Raw genomic sequence first — 24,987 nt, 5'->3', positions numbered from 1 at the left:
TTGTAACAATTGGTTTTTGGTGGTTTATGATCACAAGTATTTCTGCTGTATGGATATTTTTTAAGTGCCATTTCATTATCTTTCCACTGTAAGTGTCTCGTCACAAAATACTTCGAGTCAAATGAGGAAGGAGTTGCTCGCTCCCTTGCACTACTCGAGTATGGTGCAGTGTAATACTTCATTCTGTATTAGACACAGATGGTTTCAGCGATGAAGATGGCTGTCTTCCGTCATATGGGTGACGATGATGGAAGCAGCAAGGACCTCTGAAATGTTGGCAAACCTACAACAGTACATGGTGCAACAACCCAGAAGACAGCCATCTTCAGACTCACTGCCATAAAAACCTCAAATCCTAAATAGTTTCAGTGATCTTGTAGCAGGTTTCATGGTCCCTTTTGATTCACCTGTTTCATTGTGCAAGACCCATTTGAGCTTTACAAGGTGAATGTTGATGCCATTCTTTTCTTCTGTTAATACTTGATACTGACATTTTGTTGTCCTAATGTCAACTCTTGTTTAGTAAGATTCTGTGTAGTCACATTGTTTCAGCGGGGGAAGTTGAACACCAAAGACTGTTCTTACGATTTTTCTGTCACAATTTGTGCTTATTGTTTAAGCTTTTCTGCATCCAGCATTGAGTCACACATGAATATTACAAAGAAGTATAATACCACTTTTTCCTTTTTCACTGCTAACATGGCATTAGTGTCAGTGGCCAATGCAGTATCACATGTAGAAGAAAGGTCATGACACATCACATCTGCAAAATATTTATCCTTCGGGGAGTTTCTGCATATTTTGCTCAGCATTATATTCTGTTGAACATAAATCTGTGATGTTGAAAATCTTGATCTTATGCTTTATTTATTTTGTAAAATTATTGCAGATATGTTCCAAGGGACTTTCTTTCAGTTTGCTAAATTACAACTTCCATTCTTTAAAAGCACTTCAGTCTGTGAAAATAAAAAGGCCTCGAGATCCGGTCCCACATTCTTCCATTACAATTAGTACCGCCTGGCGTAGACAAGTTTCACATCTCTCTGCTGAAATACTTTGCCATTTCTTAACCAAAGAACTTAAACCTGTGAAAATAAAAAGGCCTCGAGATCTAGTGGCAACATTCTACCATTACAATTACCAAAGTCTGGCCTAGAGAAGTTTCACATCTCTCTTCTGAAATGCTTTGCCATTTCTTAACCAAAGCACTTAAATCTGTGAAAATGAAAAGGTCTCAACATCAGGTGGCAACATTCTAACATTACAATTAGGACTGTCTGTCCTAGAGACGTTTCGCATCTCTCTTTTGTAAAATGCTTTGGCATCTTGTAACCAAAGCCCTTAAACCTGTGAAAATAAAAAGCCTCGATATCAGGTGATAACATATTTACATTACAATTAGCAATGTCTGGCATAGGAAAGTTACACATCTCTCTTGTGAGATGCTTTGGCATTTATTACCCAAAGACTTCAACCTGTGAAAATAAAAAGGTCTCGACATCAGGTTTCAACATACTTACATTACAATTAGGACTGTCTGTCCTATAGAAGTTTCACATCTCTCTTGTGAAATACTTTCGCATTTCGTAACTAAAGTAGTTAAGAAGCAGGATTGGTGCGTGAAGTCTTCTTTCAGGTCTGGCTTATGATCTGTTAAGCTGATTCTGTATTTGATATTATATCGGAAACATGAATTGAGTTCCCCGTTTGATTAGAGCTGTCTCATTTTCCTATTACTCTGTATGTGCCTTAACGAAATTAAAGTTCTTGGTTTTGTGTATTTTGTGGTAGTATTAGAACTTATTTATTAAAATACGTAAAAGTACCTTACGAAATACAGCGAATAAATAAATACATCTGTTAACTGAAACCATCGTCTGTTTCTTCACGACATTTGAAGAGATTGTGAAACCGTTCGCTTTCTTCTTTGCTTTGTTGCCAAGGTGAGTTTGGGTTCGATGAAGGGATTTATGGACTCTTTTCCTGGGTTCACGGGGTTTAATTAAAGATCCCCTCAGCTGAGGCTTTAGTTATTTATTTTCAGGTGATTGCTGATTTAAATTCTCCGCGCGATATTGGTCAAAGTTAATGTAATACACCGATGAGTCCGTGATACCGTTTCAACTTGCAACAACTGCCGACTCCTCTCAAAAGAAGTCTGCGTCTCAAATATATTAATTTCACCCACTCATTCCGAAATCTGACATTTTGTAACATCATTGGTTGGACATCCCGCTTAGTTTTGTGATTGGTGGAATATTTTAAATTCAAGTCAAAATAACTTTTCTCTGATTGGTCGGTTCTATACCCGAGGTCAACTCTGACAGTTTACATCGCGTGGTGACGCTAGGTCAATTATGCCTACTTTTGCATAAACCCAATTAATAGGGGTCGGACCTCCCAGGGGTCAAATACTGCAATGGCCAGTTAAAAGAAGTTTCGAACTTCTTGGATGTGGATTTTTCGAAAGGACAGCTGACAGTGACCCTTCGCGACATGTGCGGGAGTGAATGTATTGAAAACGGAAACATTGCTTCATCCTTGATGGGTGGTCGTGGTCCGAGCTCGACCTCATGGCTAGACGATTACAGTTGGTTCTTCCTCAGGCACATGGCACAATTACGCGGTATATTGGAGCAACTCAGCCAAATTTAATTTTGCATTTTTTTTTAATATGACACGTAGGTCAGAAATCGATACAAAATTCAGTCTGTTGCCTTTGTAATGACGTTTTTGTAAACGATGTTCATGAATCTTCCCCTAATAACATGGAGACGGTTTCGTAACTCGAAACATGTCGCCACAAGTGGATTCATTTAATACAGGACGCAAAGGGAAACAGTTGTGTGTTGATGAATGGTAATAATTTAGATAAAATTAAACGTCTTTAAAATAATTAATTTCAATAAGACTTCTTGAGCAGAAAACAACGAGGAAAAATAATTTTTCCTTCTTTGCTGCAAACAATTTTTCTCTTTTTATTTATTTGTAGCTCCTACATCAATTCCTAGTTTCCTGCATAATTTACAATAAGGAAAGTAATTAAAGTTAATGTGTTCGTCGTGATTGTAATCAACTGCAAACTACTGATTTTCCTGTGCCAGTCCAGGTTCGTAGTTCAACTCCCTAACGGGCTGAAACTTGAGATGAAAAGGGTAAACCAGGCTTTGGCATGTTAATCCTGTTTATACAAACGAAGGATGAGATTATATTTTGAACGCCTTACGTCATCCAAATGTGAAAGATTTTATGAATTTTAGCTTTGTTAATTTGTTGGATTGGAAGAGAGTGGCGACAATCGTCTTTCCTCGAGACCTTCCGTGACACTCACAAAGCTTTCGCCTCGTAAAAATTGTTTACGAGGCGAAAACTTAAGCCTTTCCAGATATAGAATGACGTTTGCCCTAGAACAGTCTCCTCACTGCGATTGGGACCAATGAAATTCGAATGTGGCTTTTCGGAGCGTTTCCGACGTTGTGGGGTGATTTTGGGGGACGAATCGGATCGCCGCATTCGATTCAAAATTTAAGACCAGTTACTGTGATAGAGCGCTTGTGTTGTGTTGGACTTCAAGTCGTACATAAACAGGAGATTCATTGCAATTCCTGAATATCACCATAATTGTGTCTTTGCATCAGCGTGTCTCAATTCGTGAATAAATTGAGTGATTTCAACAACAACAACAACTGTGTCGTCAAGAATTGCACCAGCTCAGCGACTTCGCTGCCCTCCCGCGAGCGCCGCTCCAATTAAGGCCTCTCCGTATATTCCCTGAGAGTCGGAGATCCTCGCCCACCGACTGACCCTATGTCAAGGTATCCTGAGAAAACCTTTAACCCTTTCCGCGCACCGAAGTAACAAAAGTTTTAACCGCAACAGCGCCGGTCTAGCTACTGGGGTTGAACCCGTGGCTGCATCAGCAGAAGGACGAGTGTGTGTGGATGGACGGTTATTTTCCAAACCAACATTTTCTTGCATTTCTCCTCCTTCATTTTTGCGTTTCTCCTCATCCTCTTTTGCTTTTATCATCCTCCTTTTCTTGCATTTCTCCTCCATTAATTTGTCTCTGTGTTTGTAGGCGTAATCGCTTTCATTCGGTAGGTTCTTGATGACACAAGTCGACATCTCGGATCTACAAACATTCATGTCTGCCGCCTTGTGCCTGCAATTTGAAATATTAAAAGTAGAAACACCATCCATCAGTATAATCTACACTCAAGACAATTTTTACCACATTTCGCGGACACAGTTACAGAAAACATGTATATATATACTTTTACTTCTGGGGTTCTAAAATATCAGATATTTCGGTGTAGAATAAGTATAAAAGAATTATCTTTGCGAGTCGTAAAATGATTTGCCCTAAAAATGTCCACGTCTGATGGGCTGGCTCCGTCTTTGGGTTGAATGGAAAACTGCTTGAAGCGAAAGGCACAGCTTCCACCGAAATGTCGTTGCTTATAATTTGTTTCCAGAAAACCTTAACAAAAGTTCCCCCAATCGGAATTCATTGCACGATTGCCTCACCATATTTCAGAACAGTTCCCACGTGATCTTTCTCTTACTCAGATGCACACAGAACAAGGGCCAAAGCGCTATTATAACATAATACATTTTATTACATCGAAGTGGAGGGAGAGGTTATGACCATATTAAAACGCTGTCAAATGATTTGTGTTCTGCGCTAACTACATTTGGTACACTTCATTAAGCCACTGACTTCGGTCAGAATAATAAATTTAATCACACGCTTTCTTTGGAGAGTTAAGCGTGTTTTGTTTGAGACATGAGCCCTTGACAATATTTCCCTCTTTTAGCAAAATATTTTTGTCCTACCAAAAATTTTTCTGGAGAGGTTCTGTTGGACGTAAGACAGACAAAAGCCAAAATAAAATTAATTTCTGTGGGATTTCTGGCTCTTCTTCAAACACTTATGAAGAAATTTGTCTTCTGGGATGTTTTTGGAGCTCCTTACTCACTCCGTTAACAGATGGCAGGAGTCTGCGTGGTCAAACACGCCAAGAGACAGCTATTTTAAAATAAACGTCCATCAGAAATGGGAACATGTGACGGTAGGCGTCGTTAAACCTGAAACTGGCCTAACACTTTGATGAAAGCCGAATATTATGGCGATGCTGATGTGCTGAACGCCAGACACTTCCTGCCCAAGAAAGTGCCACTGATCAAAGAAACTTGGTGAAAGAGCTTCTTATTAATACAGTCACAGCTTACGTCTGATTAGCATTCCTAGTCATTCGCCCTCTGCTTTAACCAACCAGCTTGACCGCAACGTCGCCCCGCCTCCTTTCATTCTACCCCCTTCCCCTCATCCACCTTTCGCGCGTTGTATTCAAGGCCCTGAGTAAGCAGTATGAACCTCCGAAACGTCGGTCAGTTTCTTCGACACTACAAGGCGCAGCATCCGCAAGATCGCGGATACCTTGACCGGAAATATTTTACTTCCTAGAGCTTTTCAAAGGTAACAGTTTGTGATTATACAGCCCTGAGCAACCAAACAAAGAATCAAACAAACAAAGAAACAAAGAAACTAACCATCGTTTTTCCTTGTCATTGAAATATGTGACGTGGGGGAATAAGTCGTCCTGTTTATCATAACCATTGATGACGAAGATCATATCGTCCATCACTTCTGCGTTTATATACAATTCATCCACATTCATGCCAGGGATTTCGGTCCACGTGCCTTCTGCAGGGTCATACTTTTCGCTGAGTCCTCCTGCACACACACACACTCAGTAACAGGTCACAGAATATAAAAAAGCTGCCAAACGAAACTTATTCTAACCCCATTCAGTGGGGCCCGTCTTGATATTTATTACTCTGAGACCTGACCACGAAATGTTTGAACTTTATAGAGCCACAAGATTCATCACCTTATTCACAAATGTCTGTAGTTGAACCCTTTCCAAATACAGTTACTTAAAACATTTTAATATTATCCTTCCTTTTACGCCAATGTATCACAAGTGGTATCTTTTCTTCAAGATTACCAATTACTAATTTCTAGATGTTTGTATTTCCCGTAACTTCGATTCTTCACACTCCGTCCGTCTTTACGCTCTTAAAATTTGTAATTCCGTAAACGGAACGAATGAATAAAATAAATCAAAGAAATTTCATTCCCTCTTGCATTGTCAGTTTTAGTACCAGGAACAGCTGCAATTTTATTTTCGTACTTGAAGCAAAGACTGCGAAGGGACTGCTTTAAACCATCGGCTTTTTGGGGATAACAGCGGCAAACTGGAATTTCGTTGCTAAAAGAACAAAATATTTACCTTTAAAACTGAGACTGTGTGACAAATGGGGCTTCCGTTACTTTGGATACCACAAGAGATTGTGCGATGTTAGTTAGTTAGTTAGTTAAGTGTTCTTTGTGGAAAATGTAATCGAAACCACGAATCAGGGAAAAAAATTACTGACAAACAAACTCTGTGATGACGGGAGAAAAATTCTGTTCATAAAATCTCAGTCACTCAGAGAAAACCAGGAAAACATTTCACAATAGAAAGTTCTGTAAGGACAGAGGAGCTTCACTCGGAATGTCCAGAGCTCTCACCTAGGGCGTACAGACAGCCGTGGAACTCGACACAAGAAAAATCCTCACGCTCAGATAGCATTGGTGCAACGAACGTCCACTGGTCGGTGTCCGGATCATAGAATTCCACTGAGTTCAGATAATTCATACCATCATATCCACCAGCGACGTATATTTTGTCTGCAAAAACAAATTAGCTATAATTAAATTGGTCCATGCAGAGCACAGACATGGGACAATCCCTACTTAAATTTGAAAATCTCTTAAGTCCCCCTTCGAGTCACAGAAACTGCACAGACACGGCCGTCTCTGTTCATCTGTTTCTTTGTTTCGAAAGCAGACCATCGGCGTGTCGGAGGAAAATTGTTTAAATCATAAAATTTAATACAAACAGCGTAAAGTGCTTAAATTAATGCATAACGGAAATGATGGTAAGTTACATCTTCTGTGAAACAAATTTTATTAAATTTGGTATCAGACATGTACGGTACGAGCTGCTAAAAGGTGCTCTACATTTATAATATAATGTGCTACTTTTAACTGTCTCAAAAACATATTACATCCGTATTATTTGAGAGCCAATTTGATAGTTTGATGGTTGTTTGCATTCACTTCTAGTGCACAATAAAAAGGCAGAAGACGACGCACAGAGACAGCTTACGAGAGCAGAAGAAACCATCACGCACTCAGAACTTCAAGCCGTTGCAGTCTGTGAAATAACGAAGTACGTAGCACGGATAAAAGAAGAGATAATAAAAGAATATGGGACGATGGAGTGAGGGAAACTAAGATCAAGAGCGAAGAGGAACGCCTTGAAGATGAAGGCATAAGGTTCGTCTGAAACGTCGGCAGAAGCCAAATAACAGCCATCTTCGTATTAGACATCGTGAGAACCTCAAATCCCGCGATTCCTTCAAACTTTCTTGCGTTCTCACACGCGGACAGACAGACGCCTCGCCTTCTGTACTAATTCACAAATTTCTGTTTCACAGCATTTACGTACCATTCAGCACAGCCGCTGCTGCACTGGTTCGCTGTGTGTTCATGGGAGCGATAAAAGACCACTGGTTCGCCTTGCAGTCGTATCTTTCAGCCGTTTTCTGATTCATACCAAAAAATACACCGCCCATGGCGTAGACTGAACCTCGGAGAACTGCCACACTTAAATCGGATCTGAAACGAAAGAAAGTACACGCTCTGTTATGCTCATTTATTGCTGATTCAGATGCATTTCCTCTCGCTGAACGCAATTGTTCGCTCGTCATTGTTAAGTCACAATTCAAATGAATTAACAAGCAAATCGCATTCTTAAAACCAACATTGTCGCAAAAGTTCTCCGACCTATTCACAATTTGCACGATGCTCGTCTATGTGAGTGATAAAATTTTACAGCCCCTTCCCGCATTTATATCTTGACTAAGAGAGCGACTATCAGCTTTTTAAGAAGGACTCAGTTCCAAGGAGTTCCTTAGTTACCGATCTGCATCTTACCTTCGGACATGCATAGGCGCCACCTCGCGGCATGTCTTCGTAACAGCGTTGAAGCAGCTACAAGAGCTTAAGACTCCCCCGCCGTAACCTCCGATGACGTAAATGTCGAAACCGACTACTGCCGTGCCATGTTCGGCTCGCGGACCGATCCAGTCGATCCCCTCCACCTGCAGGAACGACAGATCATGGCGTTATGTCTCTTTGGGTCATTCGGTCTACTGAAGTGAAGTCCTTACATTAGAGTTCAGGCGACCAACCACCGGAGCAGAGGTGCAAAACCCAACAGAGGACCGAAATTGCTACACCGCGGTGGGTGGTACTCGACAAAAACCGTGAGAAATTAACTTGGAGCGAAGGTGGAAACAGGAAGACCCGAAGAGAAGCTCTCGTCAAGTTCGACAGACAAACGTAGAATCAATTTCTGATCAACAGCTGACATTTCAGGTTCGTGCGATGGCAAAGACAGATGTTGGTGTTTGGGGTTTTATCGACGCAGAGATGGAGGCAGTACGTCCCCCAACCCACCCCAGAACCTTCTAATTCACGAGGCGTTACCACGCAGATGGCCAACATCGACACTGATCAGTGCGTCATTTATTCCGTTGAAATCCACTGACGATCAACGATGTCTAAAATCAGCAGACAGGTTGCCATGACAGTTTAAGTAGGACGCTTATTGTAAACGGTATTTAAGGAAAACTTCACATCCTTCGTCGATTCCTATTAGAACTTATATTGTACATGAGACTCAGCATTTGTGTAATTTATTTATTTATTCTTTTGACGTAAATACGTCTATGAGGAAGGGTCATTCGGCAAAAATGTGTTACGAAAAATTGTTGCGAAAAAGTGTAACTTATTTGTTATGTTACCTAGGAAACCTCATGTGTTTACTCAGCATTGTTGTTGCCTATAAAACATTACATTGCCTTACCTTACCTTACCTTCATTACATTACATTACATTACTTTACATTACATTCAGCTACCACAGACCCATCTTAAGCGTAACTAATTCAAGTTAAATTAGTAATGTCTTACTCAAAACTTAATCAGTCGTAAAGAATGTATAAAGGAAATATTTAGAATAAAGCCAATATATAAACTTCCTTTCCGTAAAGACGTATTTATGTCAAATTCTCCGGAACCGTGGTTCCACTGTCACTTTTTAATTCATGTCTTTGTAGCTTATCTTAAAAAAGTGTTCAGTGCAATGGAAATAAACGAACACGAAGTAAAGAGGCTAAGAGTTGCTTGTGATTAAGCTTAAATAAACGATTACTTGGTACAAATAAACAAATAGGAGGAAAAGTAGTTTATTCTGAGAGGCGTCATTTAACAAGGCGCGGTAAGAGTAGAATTTTGTGCAACTCACCACACTCCACCGGTCTGCACGTGCGTCGTACGCTTCGATCACATCTGTCGGACTTCCGTCGCGGCACCCACCAATAGCAAACAGAATGTCCCGTCGGTTTCGCGGGCGGGCAATCCATGGTGTCACGAGGTTCTTGTTGTCCTTCGACAACCTTTTCGCGTCGTCTAGGAATTTGAGCGTCTCCGAGATCACGGGTCTGCACGCCTCGTTTTCCGTCACGTACTGGTGCTCTGACACCTGTTGAACAGTTCAATGTGGACCTTAAAATCTTTTAGGAAGGTATCCCATGTTCCATTGCAGAGGAAACAAGAAATTCACACATAATTTGGTTTTGAACTCACCGAAATAGTCTATGGCATATACAGGAAAAACATGTTCTTTGGTTTATGTAACGACGCTCTTAACAAATGCACGGGTTGTGGAGAGAAGCGAAATCAAGGTTAAATCGATCTTAGAGAAAAATATTGAAATGTGTTTCAACTGAAAGTTAAATCCTTCAGTAATGGCTGCATTTTGAGTTACATTCAAAATTGTAATTTATTTCTCGTCTCTCCCGTACGAGATGCACATTCTTTTTGATTCGATAACTTTAATTAATTGTCAAAATTACCTAGCATCGAAAGAAAATTATGACAATTAGTTGCTTCGATTATCAAGGGAGGCAACCTTCTACATGTTGGTGGTTAGGTGGAAGGCCCGTCAACAGATCAGCGTGTGATTATGGGCTCGATTCTATTAAAAGCCTTTGCATGTTTCGACCTTAATTAGTTATCATCAAGTGGTTCTCTTAAAGTGTTCGAAACTACTAGATAGGAATGCCAAATTGTAAAGACATTTGAAGCAGATAACATTTTCATGAATCCGTGCGATTGTTCACACGTATTCGTAAGAGGTGAGTGGCTGAAATCACAGGGCATTTGACCTAGAGTAGAAACATTTCTTCTCTGGGGTTAAAGCGCATGATGAATTGCAAGAAAGAATATGGCTGCTTAGTGAGATTACTTTTAAAATATTAGAATGTTAGAGCTGTCTATGAGTTTGAAGCCATTCGGGTAATTTACTCTTGGCAGTAGAACGAAGGCTTCTTGCTGAACTTTTCGGATATCTGTTGTCCCTATGTGGTCAATCAGCTACAGATTATCATGCTAAGTGTTCATCGTCTGAGATGCGTGAAATTGTTATAGCAGCTAAGACCCGCTTCTTATGGCAGTAGAAACTTTGGTTAAGTTGAACGCTGCGCCGGAAGACGTAATTTATCAGTTGGAGGATTTTCCTACTCAAGCTGAGTGGACGTTTGAATGCAGTTGACGGTGGAATGCTGTAGTTGAACTGAAATAGGCAATGGATCTTAATGAACGCTGAGACTTCAATCAAAGATTGTAGCTCAGACGGACTTTCAAACTTAAAGACGGTGAATAAAAGACGATTACTAACTCAAACCACATTTTTTCATAAAAGGACGAATCGAATATTTGTTTTGCACATACACACACATTCGAGCGTGTTACCGGCGGCATTCCACAGGTAGTTATTGTAACCATGGCAACTAAGTTAATCTGGAGATTTCTTACGCAGGAAATTTTGCGCCGAATAAGGCATTCAAATCATTGTGTATAATCCGCAGACCACGAGAAAATTCGATACACGCGCATGCGCAAGATTTCGCGGTGAGTGACGACCCATCCTAAAAGCATTCGTTCCACAACCACTGAACGACCAACAGACGACAGGCTTTCATGTGTTCTAATTGGTACAGCTTTAAGATTACCTCACAGCGGCACAGCGATTTAATCCTGAATATTATCAGAATACCCACAGAACACATTAGAGGTGTACAGTCCACAGACCAGGGGAAAAGCCCTGCTAGGAATTCGATATACGCGCATGCGCGAAATTTCGCGGTGAGTGACGACCCATCCTAAAAACATTCGTTCCACAACCACTGAACGACCAACAGACGACAGGCTTTCATGTGTTCTAATGGGTACAGCTTTAAGTTTACCTCACAGTGGCACAGCGATTTAATCCTGAATATTATCAGAACACCCACAGAACACATTAGAGATGTACAGTCCACAGACCAGGGGAAAAGCCCTGCTAGGAATTCGATATACGCGCATGCGCGAGATTTCGCGGTGAGTGACGACCCATCCTAAAAACATTCGTTCCACAACCACTGAACGACCAACAGACGACAGGCTTTCATATGTTCTAATGGGTACAGCTTTAAGATTACCTCACAGTGGCACAGCGATTTAATCCAGAATATTATCAGAACACCCGCAGAACACATTACAAGTGCGCTCACTACACGCTACTCTTAATTGCTTGATGTTTTCAGTCTGTGTGTAGTAGTGTTAAACTCTGACGTATCGCAATTCCCACCAATAGCAGCCCTCTAGTCCACCAGGCAGTAAACATTCCCCCCGCACCGACCAGACACGATTTCCGCTTGCAGGGATTTTCTCCTGGTCTGCGGACAGTAGTTGTTATTGAAAGATTTTAACCAGAATCTGAATGTGTCAACAGATTCTGTTATAGCTCATCAGTATTAAGTCTAATGAACATCCGTTCAGACGTTCTCGAGCTGGAACTGCAGACAGACAGACAGACGGGCTTACACGTGACTAAGCGACAGGCTCACAATTTGCATTAATTAGTTATGAACACGTGTGAATATGAAATTAAAAATGCGGGCTTCACTTCCGATAAACATCCACGATTTCAGGGGCATACTGACCTTCTCTTTGAAAAATGTTTCGTCAAGTAATCCCAGTCTGACGTCCTTGAAAAGGTCCGCGATGTGGCCTTTCCTGTTGTCCGACTCGTGGTTGATCCACCGGAGAATGCACTCCCACACAACTCTCTCGTCCCTCACGTTCAGGTTCTCGGCCTCGATTATCTCTTGCAGCTCCTCTACAGGCAGTTCCAAAAGTTCTTTGCTCTGCTGAGACACTTCCACGAAGTGGCTCAGAACGAAGCGACGAGCGTGAGACTCGAGGTAGGCGATAAAGTGAAACCTGCGACAGCGAGGGTAAGAGCCGACTGAAAATCGATCTCCTTCGGACTCTCACACATTGAAATACTGAAGCAATAACTGGATTCTTAACTATTTGCACACCACAGTATTTCGTCTGAAGTTTTTGCCTTAGCCCTTGAAGCCCGAATGAGCGAGACTGAGAGCAGACACGTGGAGAGGCAACGGTGAGAGACGCTCCGTTTAACCGGGGCAAAATAGAATGTTTTCGGCTCTGAAGGTTCCCATACAATGCCCGCTTGTCTTCCTGTTAAGATTATAGGTTGAAACAAGGGCACGGCGTACGCAAGTGAAGAAGGCAGTGAGGTGAGGAGTGTAGAATTTTGAATTCTGGCCTTAACCTTGGCGGAACGACGTTTTGGTAACTGCGTGTGTTAATCCCGTGAAACCTCGTGTAACCGGACTAAATGGGGAAACCACGTGTCTGATGAGCGGGGCGAAGGGGAACATGGAATTGAACAAATAAATTGAGACTCAATACAGATTTTAGTCGCTAGCGAATGATACAGGCGAATCGCACGCACCAGCCGACGGCGAGTGTCACTCGTGAGCGCAACTCGAGGGAGTCCCTGTACTAAAAGAGTGAATATATCAGTCAATCTGTCCATTGCATGAACTGGAGGTTCTGGTGTGATTCTGCCGATGTCAGTTGATTTACTTGCTACGTTGTCCTGAACAAGAAGGAGTCAGAGTTCAGCTTCTACGGGAACCAGCGGGTTGGTCTTTGTCTTTGCCCGATGATAACGAATTCTCTAAATGTTCAGAAGTGTTCATAATAATAAGCAAAATCTGGGGCGAGGTTAGATCAATGAACTGTACCGCGTGGACATCGCTTTAAACACTCTCGCCGGTTGAAATTCGGTCTCTTAATGCGGGAATCGGATAATCGAGGCTCGGTTAACAGAGGTTTTACTGTATGCAGAAAGATGTGGGGTTAAATGTTGATTTTGATATTGGAAGGATTATGTAAGAAGCAATGAATTCCGCAGAGAAAGAAAGAAGAAAAGGAATTCTAGAGGAAGACAGATTTAATTATGACCCTGCAATAGATCGCGATTAATGTTCTACGTGGTTAAATTATTCATCTGCTGGTATTAATGACGATCAAAACATATGCAGTTAAATCAGAATATTTAAATTACAGGCACTCCAACTGCCCCAACCTACAACGCTTTATAATTTGCCCAGTCCTCAGTCAGAGGCTTTAATCTCAGACCTGGCACTCGGCTGCTCTCTTGAGTAAAGCTGATTCGCTCCAGCGACGAAGGCTGGCGTCACAGCAAATGACAAATGAACATCAATTACCTTGCGAACTGCATGATGCCGACACAGGTGTCGACGTTTATCTCGTCCATGAGGAAGTCGCAGCAGAGTTCAGTAACGCCTGGTATACACAAGTACTCAGCCGCCACGAGCAGCTGACGCGCGTTGTCGGAGCGGATATCCACCTCGCCAAAATAAACATAATCCAGTATCTGAGTCATCTCCTCCGAGCTAATTCCGTGGAGGAAAACATCAGTCACCTCACTGGTGTGCAGTGTTGTCGTGAAGAGGGTCCTAAAACGTCGATTACAAAAAACCGTGAGTAGAAAATTACAAGTCATGCGCATAAACTCTTAAGTTTTTATGACTCACGTAGCCAAATAAAAGTATCTTTTTGTCAATGTGGTGAATGAATTTTTGTTACCTGAATAATTAAAAAACTCTCAGAATGGGTACGAATGGGACCAGATTAACTGCGAGAGACTCAAATGCGGGCGAAGGCTTAAAAGAATTTAACCTAAAAATCGGAAAGCAAGCAGCGAGCATTTGAACTACGGAATGGCCACCTCGTTTCTTAGAAAACCTTGACGCCTTCAAGAGATATCTGAGGTTATGACAACTCCAACAGAAATTTTAAAGCCAAACAATATTTCAACACACATCGCAGGCTGTACATTCCACTGATTGATCGGTTCGTAATACGAAATCTATTTGTTCTGTCAAAAGATTTTCCCGACAATAAACAACTTAAAAGAAAAGCCGATGTTTCTACGCGGCCTTTAAAAATTTATCACCAACCAGCAAACAATTTCCTATTACAAATTAAGGGATTTGCAGTGCAAGACAAACGGAAAGATTTGATAGTCTAAAAACTGAAAGAGGGCACAGCTCGTAACAAGACGTGAGACACGTCTCTTGGAAGACAGAATCAATGGCTCGTGGTTAAAATTCATTTCTCATTTCGAGAACTTTCCGCAACTTTATTTAAAACACAAGCAGATTAACGTAAGCACAAATTCTCGAACGATTTTCCCTAAGAATGAAACATTTCTCGCGAAGATCTTTTGTTATAGTTTATTTCAGACAGAGCAACACACAGCAGCTTTCAGTGTTCCGGGCATTACCAACTTTCTTCTGGACTTTGTCGGTCATCTTTATGTATTAAACGCAAGACGTTTTGGAAATGGATTCTAATTCTCCCTCCAGATCGACTGACTGTCACCTTGGTACAACCGCACTTAAACGTTAATACAAAAGACCACGTACGTCTTCTGGGATGTTGCGTCGTAGAAATTATCGGACGTTTCAGACGTGCTTACTGCCCCCATCATCAGGGAAATAAGGCAGTAAGTACGTCTGAAATGCCAATCAGTTTCTACGGCGCCGTGAGATTTCATGACAATGAACAAATAACAAAAGACATTAAGCCGTGTAACAATGCAGGTTTCTGCAACAAAGGGGATAAACTGGGATACTGGGAACGATACGTTTTTCAAGTGCCTGAGCACTGCGGGTCCCAATTTCTCGTTGGCTCGATCTATAGACATTCGGTAGGACTCCTTGGATGAGGGATCGGCCCGTCGAAAGGCCTCTACCTGTACACAGGACAGCACATCAAAGAAGAACGCGGACAAACATCCACGCCTTGAGTTGGATTCGAACCCACGGTCCCAGTGTCCGAGCGGCACAAGGCCCACGCCTCAGACCACGCGGCCACTGCGGAACCAAGGGGGTAAAACATTTCACAAACGAATTGACGTCTATCATGTCCTTACTTCACGTGTTAATCAACCACGTCAGTAAATGAACAAACCTGAAATATTCGCTGTCCATCGACAGAATCAATCTGTGGACTGGAAAGACGCCGCCGTCGTCCAACCTCAACACCGCGTCACAAAAGAGGTTCCTCTCTCTCACCTTGTTCAGAGGAACCAATGCATCGGTCCACTTGCACCTGCCGCCTACTTGAGAACAGCTGAGACTTTGGTTTGACTCCATCTCCTGAAAAATAGTCGATCGCTGTTAAAGGTTTTTCTTCATACCGACTCGTGTGCACATCAACTGAGAGTGACTGAGTAGAAACACGATACTGAGAAGAATATCTGGTCCTGCGAGAGAGTTACTGACAAGGGAATGGTGAAAATTGCGTAATATGGAACTTTATACATATCTTCACTAATTAATAAATTGTAGGCTGTCAGATCAAGGATGATGCATTCCACATGCCCCGCCAATCTCACTCTTCTTGGCTTAATCACCCTGAAGACGTGACTGATTCAGTCAATAAGGCATGTCAAGTGTTTGTCATTACGCGCATAAATTGAAAGCTTCTTATATGTAAACTACGTAGACATTACGTATAAAAACATCAATGTAATCCATAAAGTCTTAGATGTCTCTACTCTGGTGAATCGATTTTAAAAAATTATAAAAAAAAAATATGCCATAGAAATTGCGTGACCTTTGATGCAGGACCAGGCAGTTAAATAAATTTTTGAAAAAGAAGGCTACACCTTTCCATAAGCATAAAATTTTCGAGTTCTTCTCGCTCTGTAGAACTAAAAGTGCGTAAGAGCTTACATGAATAAGGACTTTCCTGCCTAAGTTACACATTTATATAAACCATGAGCGCAATACGTCACTTAAATTTATAAAATGAACGCGAGAATTACAGTTGGGAACAGTCACGAAAACTCTTAATTTGTTCTACCGCGTGCGTAGATCAAGCCCAAATCACGCCACTCACACACTGCAATGTGCAAGATATTCTATAAAAAGTCGATTGGTACTCGGCTCGTCAAAGAATAGTCCACTTCCTTTACTGAACCAGAAGGTTCATCATCGTGTTCACAAAAGCCCGCCACCGGGGTCTATCCCGAGCCAGTTGCATCCAGTTCGCTCCATCGAGTCCCATCTCCCTAAGATCCATCTTAATGTTATCCTACCACTGACGCCGAGGTCTTCAAAGAGGTCTCCTCCCTTCAGGCCTTGTAAACACTCAACTCACCCTAACAACATCGGGTGAGGAGCTCGTCATGCATTTTCTCCATTATCTGTCCCACTCCCGTTTTGGGTCCAAACAGCTTCCTCAACACTCTGTTCTCAGAGCCCCTCAGTCTAAGTTCCTCCCTCAAAGTGAAAGACCACGTTTTGCACCCATAAATACTTTGCACTCAATAACAGCAAACATTCCCCGGATTTAATTTGCTGATAATGGGAGGGAGATTAATCGATAATTATGTTTTTAAAACCGAAATAAAATTTCTTCAGAGTTCCCTAAAACGCTTTAATAATGTCGATATATCAAGAGGTGTGAAGTGTTAGAATTATTATTCAGAGTACAAACCCCACTTCTTACGATCCACATATTTTTGTTAAGATCCTGATCTATGAAACACGTTTTATTCCTTTAAGATGATAATTTCATTCTGGAATATCCTTTCACTATCAATGAACAAACAGAAGTCAATCTAATAGTACTTAAAATTGTGTTAGAAAGAAGACAAGCCTAATTCTCTTACACGAGTTCACAAATGCAGATGATAATATGAAATGTGATGAACAATAATAATAATAAATAAGAATCCCTTACCTCAAACTTTGTTCAATTGTAAGAGACCTCGATGTCCGCTGGCAATGATCGATCTAATCTAAAATATAACGGAGAGAGTATCACAGATTTCTTAATAATTCTTATATAAGATAAGTACTTGTGATATTCTAAAAGGATTTTAACAGCACAAAATTGTCTACTCTACGACGCACTTATTCTACAAGCGAGTCACAGCAAAGCTCTTTACGCAATAACGAGTCGGTTTTTGACGACAATAATGAAACACAACAATGCCGAGTAAACAGATGACGTTTCCTTGGTAACAAAAATTCCGAGTAAATAGATGTTCCTTAGGTAACCATTATTGTTTATTTGTTGATAAACAGATGACGTCTCCTAGGTAACAAAATAATGAGGTTTGACGTTTCCCAGGTAACATAACAATGACGTTAAACTTTCTCGTTACATTTTTGCCGAATGACACTGACCCTAAAATATAGACGTATTCACGTCAAAAGTGAATTACTCTAACTTATAATTTGGTTACATTCAATAATTAATACTAAGTAATTTCGCTATAAGAAGAGAACACGTTTAAAAATAATGAGAAGATTGCAATTTCATTGCCCTTATTTAAAAATAACGCCCGGTTTCAGTATAATTGATTAATTTTAAAAATTGATTTTTGAGTGGGCCGGGCGCTGGGTCAGAGAAAATGTTTCCTTCCTTCGAACCCCGGCAAAGATGTTTTCTGTTGTTCGGACAGCGACCACTAGGGACGAATGGCGCTAAGGCAAATTCTGTTCTTGTTCCTGGGAAATGATTCGACTGACTAAGGCCACGAGCCCGAAAACTGTATGAGACCCAGAAGATGAATTTGTAAGAAACTGTCGTATTTCCTCCTTAGTGAATACCGCAGAGTCTACCGGCCATGGATAGACTCGAAATTGAGGGTTGACGTTTCTTTACTCGTTCGCTTGTGGCTCGTGAAGAAGGTACGTGGCGCGATTATTCCTCAAGACAAATGAGAGAACACAGGAAGGTCTGGGGAAAGTGTCCTGAGTTCGATTTCCGGCAAGGGCGGTTCTATTAACTCCGAATCTAAGCGAGACAGAACAACGACGCCAGGATCAGAGTTTCTCTGCTTCGAAGAGGAGATTACGGAAACGGAGGCCTCGACTCCTGACAAGAAGAATGGTTTCTGTTGACAGGAACGCAACCGCGTTAAGAGAACGACGCCAAGGCAAAATTCTTTCGTTTCGGAGAGGAAGTTACAGGATCTAAGGTCACAGACCCGAGTCTGTCTTAAGAAACCACCATTCATGCGTAAGAAACGCATTGCTGGAAATGGTAAATGAGCCTCATCACTGGAAGGAGGGTTTGGTCGCGTCGGAAGACTTGACGGTCTGCGAATTGGGCGAGGGGGGGAGGTTCACGTCAGCTGAAGGCCTTAATGATTTGGGGTTTGGCGGGCCGTCATCCTTTTGAACTATACTCTTGTATTTGCCTTACAACTGAGGAAAAGCTCGAAAAACCTCATCATCCCCAAATTTCTATTAGCGCCAAGTAAAACTCCTTTGTTCTTCTTTATCGAAATAGTCGTTACCAAATTAAATTTCAAATGTGTCTAGTCCAAATAAATCATGTCTGAGATCTATCAAAAAGTTTTTCCGGCGCTTTTGATCAAAGCGGGATCTACGATTTTAATTCCGAGAAACAGAATTTACGTTCCCTCAATGTGACGCCAGCAGTTGATATGAAGATTTCACACTTGTCAATTGGTTCATCATCGTTAAAAAGTGAAAAGCAACAAGCGACTATGGCTACTGTTACGCACTGAACTCAAGGAAATTTCTTAGTGTTCACGACACTTCGAACAGAGTGGTAGTCCGTGCAAGCTTTAGCAAGTCTTAACGCTCCATTCTGTGTTAATGGGTTGCACTGTAAACAGTGATTATTAGGAGTTCTTAAATATTTCTTAGACCGTCTTCCGATTTAAGTAAGTTAGTAAAGTTTGTCCCACTATACGCCATGTAGGCGTTTGGGGTGAGTGGAGGTATAGCTCCTCTCTTCCCTTCCGATTTAAAGATTTACGAAATTAATTCAAGAGATTTTTTCGTATTGCTGTAAAGTTGAAATATTTACCATAAATGCAGAATGTATTTGGAGTACAACAAACTCGTGCTGTAGAAAACAGTTCAATGGCAATTCTACCTCAAATTGTTTAGTATTCGTGACAGCACAAATAAAATCAGACAATCGGCCGTTGCCAATATCATGACATAAAAATAACCAGCTGCTATCCTCAATTAAGGACGAAGGTGGCTACAGAATTCCTCCGGTAGCCAACATTACAGAAGTAGAGTCCTCTAGATTCAACGAGATATGGAGTTGCTGGCATGTGAATGTTTAATGATTACACATCAACCCTCAAGTTACTACAGACAATTAGAGAAACAATTGCAAATAATAACAATAATAATAAAAAATAGGAATCCCTAACCTCAAACTTTGTTCAGTTGTAAGAGACCTCGATGTCCACCAGCAATTATCAATTTAATCAAAAATAAAATGCAGAGAGTTGAGGGCAGTTTCACAGATTTCTTAATAATTCTTATATAAGATAAGAACTTGCGATATTCTAAAAGGTTTTTACCAGCACAAAATTATCTGCTCTACGACGCACTTCTTGTAGAACCGATTCACAGCAAAGCTCTTTACGTAATAACGAAAGCGGATTGTTGACGGCGATAATGAAACACAACAATGCCGAGTAGTTTATTAGGTAAAGGTGTAAAGCATTGTTACGAACGCAGGAGTTCATATAGGAACTGACCATTGTTGTCGGTCCATATTTACACATTGTTGGTATGGATCTTACAAATTTACCTAACGCTGTTTTGCCGAATGACCCTTCCGTTATAGACGTATTTACGTAAAATAATAAAATGGATCTATTTTACGTTTCTAACGTGAAAGCAACAAAATATATTCTTATCTTTAATTTAAAATGAAGTGGCGTCTATTTGTTGCAAGAAATAAAGAACTGCTGTCCTGTTTTGTCAACAATGTAAGTCCGATCATTGTTGCCCGTGATATCGCATGTGCGCAACGAGAGTGGAGCGCTGAGTCTTGCCTTGCCACACGTATTTAATGTTTTTGTAAAACGTTTTCTGGGTTCGTATATAAAGGCTGATAACTTCAAATGAACGGGCAACAGATATTAAGCACAAGATATGTTACAGAATGAATTACATTTCTGACAACTAAGTAAGTAAGAAGCCAGAGAGAATTGCCCGCAAGCAGTTTAAATCAAGATTGTCTATTATAATTTTAATGTAGGTTGTATATAATTTACAATGTAAAATGTCTCATAACCTTTTGATTTTATAAAGTCTTCACCGACTAAAATATGTTATTCTACACAACTTCTAAGTACATAAATTATTTGTTCTTAGACATTCCTTCTGTTATTTGCGCTGGTTCGTATTCTTTGACCATACAAATTTCTTTTGCTAATGACCCTTCTATCTCATAGTATCTGTTTCACAGAATTTATGGTTTTAACAATAGTAATACAGCCGCTGTGTAGTGATACAATCTAATTGACATAACCTTCCAAAAGTTCTGCCTTGAGAAATCAATAGTATTCATTACACGTTCTATTACGAATAACAAATACATTACACCAAAAGTCTGTCGAAATATAATTAAAAGTTGATTAGACTTTAGCACTAATAACTTTCGTGACCAATAAACGCGCCACACACACACACACACAGTTTAATCAAAATGATCACGCGTCCAAGTAACGTGTACTTAAAGCAGAACGTAATGTAGGATTGTAATACCGAATCTCTTCGAAATCTGTCATGTATTTTCGGCGCTCTTACATGAAAATGAACACATGAGGAGTTGGTTTTAATAGTACGTGATTTTTTTTATTCATTTCAAAATTATATATTAAATCAGAATGGAACGAGGCGAGTTTTGTGTCTGCCTGTACTGGACAGTGCATAGTTCGGCAAATTTAGTAACAGGCTGCTCACGATTTCTGCCAGTGTCTTGAGGAAAACACAGAAAATTGCTGACATACATTTAAAGATATTCTGTGCGCGCTGTAAAAACAGCTGATTGTTCGTGACGCATCAAGACGCCATCCGACGAGCCTGCAGGACTGTTACATGTCGGAGGAACCTGACGTCGATCATAACAGCCACGCTATTTCTATTTCCGAAGAGCACGTTCGTTTGCAGTAAGTAGTTGTATCGACTGCCGCCTCTAGCGTTCTAACCTAAACATCCGATATCGATAGGTCGAAGCGATGCCAGGAACGACATTAGAAACGCAGGGAAACTTCAACAAAGACAGTCTTTTGGGCATAATCCATTTTATCGGCTGTCATGTTTATATTCTGTAACACTTCATCTTATTAACCCTTTGAACCAATTTGGTTTGCGTGTTTATCACGATTCTAAGTGTAAACATCGATTATTTTCTTAAACAGCATTAACCACTTGATCTTTGTAATGGTGAAGAGTTGTTTTCTTCGCGGTACGGACTGAATTCTTAAATATTATTTAAACCACATGTCGACACAAGTTTTCTTAGTTTTCCTCTGTCTTTAAGCAAATTCTGAGCTGGTTTCCAAGTTCCAAGTTGCCACTTCATGCTTCTCATGCAGCGCTCCGGATTTAAATTCATCAAAATTTAAGCCATTACAGTGGAGGCCGGTAAATTACTTATTTAACTTTCCAAATTATAGCTTAAAGATCAGAAGTCAGAATTGTGTGCTATGAGGGTGTCAGCTTCGGTTGCTTTGTGGCTCTAGCCATGTTCAGATCGGTGCATCGCCGTAGCCGATACAGACGCGAGACAAACACTTAGAGAGAGATAGAGATCTACCCTGGTGGAAACACAAACCACTAATAAGAAATATTCTATTGATCCACCCTCCCCACCGCAGTCGAACTGGGAAGGAGGTGTCGAGTTCTATGTGTCGTAGGTTCGCTTGGCCCACGCCCCAGACAATAAGGTATTCAAACGCACATACATCCAATAGGCAATGAATTTAATTACTTCAAACAAACGCCACATCAATGCAGTACTTTATATGAATGCCATATATATATATTACTTGGGCCACTGAAAACACGAAACTATTACCAACAAAATCTTGATTAAAAATATTTAGATACAATCAAAGCCCACACAACAGCCTCACTATTGGTAATACCCCTACGTCTCCTTCGGCTGGGACCACCCCGAGGGACCAAAAATATCAACCACACGGCAGTTGCCCCGTCAACTAACAACAAAACAACAGGACAGGCAACTACTACAATAAAATACAATACCACCTCACAGGGCGTACCCAGCCGGAGTGGGGTTGTCGACCGACCTGCAGCTACTGACCAGCTGAGAGAGAGTGTCTCACTGACTTCTTTCTGTGTTCTGGCGAGAAAGGTTGGTACGCATCAGTTCCCCCTCTAACAAGCTTAACCTCCCCGCACGCATACGCACCGTCCGCCGTCTCAAACACCAGAGCCAGCTCTAGCTTGGCTCACTTGGAAATAAAAACAGTAAGTAGACATCAATCCGTAGTCTGTATGAGTGATCATTCCAGAATTTCTTTATGTTTTCCATAGATGCTGAAGGAAGTTTGGTTACTTTACAAATTTTACAACGAAAGATAAATTTATGATTTTATATCAAAGTATTCATCTGTTCATGTGTTGTCTCCTGCAGTAACTTTTGAATCAAATAACAGATTGAATGGATCATTTCTGAGAGGTGACCCAAACTTTGCATCTTTTAATTATCTTCACAATAAATCTGCATGGCGTGGCACTTCATTAAGTGCCAGGGACAATTTTAACCTTTGCAAGATTTAAGCTTTTCACTGCAGGGAATCTGAGGATGGCTGTCTTCTGGGTTGTTGTGCCTTGCAGTCTGGTAGAATTTTACCGATATTTCAGAGGTCCTTGCTGCCCCAATCATCAGGGTGATAATGGAGGCAGCATTGCCCTAATGATGGATTCAGCAAGGACCTCTGAAATGAGTAAACTTCTACCGCACTGAGTCCAGGATAGACAGCGCTCCGTAATTTACACTGCCAAGGGAACTGAAATATCAAAGGTCAGACCTTGAAATTCGCACAGGTCCAAGGTCTGTGTACGTACCCAGTTTATCGACTATTCACACTTTGAATCCCGAGACTCCTCTAAATAATGCTCACAAATACAGCTGCTACCTGAAATAAAACACTTCTCCATTACAATGATCTCAGGAAGATTTATGCTCTACAGAATTAGTCTCCGCGTTAGCTGACTAAATAGAAAGACAGTTTGTGAGTCATGACTTGAAGTTTCCAGTCACACGCAGAGAATCTGCTATCCGAAATGAGAATTAACCGAGACTTTTCTCAGACTTAGTATTTCTGCTCCGTACCGGTGGAGGTTCCAGAAACAGGCCACACTGAGTTTTCCCGTGGCAAATGCCGTGACTGTAAGCCGGTTTTAATTAAGCCACGACCACTTCCTTCCACACCATTTCCAATTCATTACTCATTCACCGACACGTCGTTCGACACTCATCAACCCAGCCACTAGCATCAGCGTCGTCACAAAGGACCGTGGAATATACAAAAGAAAGACCATAAGTTTATCCTGAGAGGTCTGTAGTAAATTTGCACCTCAATCCAGAAATCGTGATTTGATCCATAGGTTTCCTGCTTGGAATTCAAATTTCGCCGGTTTAGAGTCCAGGACCCACCATGTCCTTTCCCACTGTCGCGATGCCTCAAAATTGTTGTTGCTCTAGTATCAGAAAAATAACAAAGAAAAACCATAACCATGTTCACCAATGGACCACATCCTGAGCCAGATGAATTCAGACTCAAAACTCCCACCTTGCTTCATTAAGATCCATCTACATCTAGATCTTCAAAGTGGTCTCTTCCTTTCACGTTTCCTAAAAAACTTTGTTGCAACAGCTTAAACCAAATACAAAACTAACAGACGAACAGGTCCTACATTCCAGCATGAAATACTTTTAGAACCTGTTCTTTGTGATTCTGAACTGGACTTAGCATTCACTTAATGAAAGTGCAACTGCGTTACTCTAGATGTTACATCACTCCTACAAAGATACTAACACAGCAAATATCGCATTGTATGTATAATCACACGCAATGTTTCTCAACTTCATTAATTACCTATTTTCTGCTGCGTACTCAACGTCATATTTCAGGTTCTCAGAGTAGCAAGTATTAGACGACCACGTCATGTAGTCTGGAAAGAGGCGGCAAGAGTTTCACATTTGCTTGCTGCCTCCATCTTCAGGGTAGAATCAGCAATTGTCGACAAACTTCTACCAGACCACACCCAGAAGACAGTCATCTTCAACAAGAAATGATGTTTGCGTTCAACTGTCAGATAACTTGGGTTCCTCCGCAGAGGATATGGACCCAAAATGACATACTATAAATAAAAATCAGTTTAACACATTGACTGCGACCTCTGAATGTACAACTACGTGCTTTATGTACTGTCTAGAGTATGAAGAAATGTCTGTTACATAAACAATTAATCTTCCTATGGGCATTCTTTAAAAATACATGAACAATATAAAATTCCCAGTGTTATTTTTGGCCAAGGCCCTGGGTAAAATTACGCACTTACATTTTTCTTATAAACTATTAATACTATTGTG

At 40.9% G+C, this 24,987-nt stretch overlaps 1 protein-coding gene and 1 long non-coding RNA gene across 3 annotated transcripts; one reads left to right on the top strand and one right to left on the bottom strand.

Moving 5' to 3' along the window:
- Positions 1 to 1,615: 1,615 nt before the first annotated feature.
- Positions 1,616 to 19,989, bottom strand: LOC147874493 (kelch-like protein 10). 2 transcript variants are annotated; one of them, XM_087345238.1, is made up of 11 exons: positions 19,931 to 19,989; positions 17,314 to 17,371; positions 15,535 to 15,722; positions 13,764 to 14,015; positions 12,162 to 12,441; positions 9,422 to 9,658; positions 8,048 to 8,214; positions 7,560 to 7,729; positions 6,578 to 6,736; positions 5,554 to 5,737; positions 1,616 to 4,162 (listed from the first exon to the last, which is right to left on the bottom strand). In XM_087345238.1, the coding sequence occupies exons 3-11, from the start codon at positions 15,717 to 15,719 to the stop codon at positions 3,811 to 3,813; spliced, it is 1,986 nt and encodes a 661-aa protein (XP_087201364.1). In that variant the 5' UTR covers positions 15,720 to 15,722; positions 17,314 to 17,371; positions 19,931 to 19,989; the 3' UTR covers positions 1,616 to 3,810. The 2 variants fall into 2 exon arrangements, with proteins under 2 accessions (XP_087201364.1, XP_087201363.1); XM_087345237.1 differs by lacking the exon at positions 19,931 to 19,989 and having other exon boundaries at positions 17,314 to 17,512.
- A 2,256-nt stretch (positions 19,990 to 22,245) lies between these two features.
- Positions 22,246 to 24,785, top strand: LOC147874492 (uncharacterized). Its single transcript, XR_015534198.1, has 2 exons — positions 22,246 to 22,856; positions 24,526 to 24,785. It is a non-coding gene; the product is annotated as an uncharacterized LOC147874492 (long non-coding RNA).
- Positions 24,786 to 24,987: the final 202 nt, after the last annotated feature.

This window comes from Zootermopsis nevadensis, unplaced genomic scaffold (genome assembly GCF_977971745.1).
Source record: "Zootermopsis nevadensis isolate Lab colony 2312 unplaced genomic scaffold, Znev_1.0 Znev_ptg000008l, whole genome shotgun sequence".
Classification (NCBI taxonomy): Eukaryota; Metazoa; Arthropoda; class Insecta; order Blattodea; family Termopsidae; genus Zootermopsis; species Zootermopsis nevadensis.
The sequence above is the reverse complement of the archived record's forward strand: the minus strand, read 5'-3'. Positions and strand labels throughout refer to the sequence as shown.

What these genes read in the sequence shown, in the direction of transcription:
- LOC147874493 (XM_087345238.1), bottom strand. Translation starts at nt 15,719, where the DNA reads ATGGAGTCAAACCAAAGTCTCAGCTGTTCTCAAGTAGGCGGCAGGTGC. An exon ending in AAACATTTTTCAAAGAGAAG is followed by an intron (nt 9,659 to 12,161) that starts GTCAGTATGCCC and finishes ACTGTTCAACAG; the next exon opens with GTGTCAGAGCACCAGTACGT. An exon ending in AGCAGCGGCTGTGCTGAATG is followed by an intron (nt 6,737 to 7,559) that starts GTACGTAAATGC and finishes TTGTTTTTGCAG; the next exon opens with ACAAAATATACGTCGCTGGT.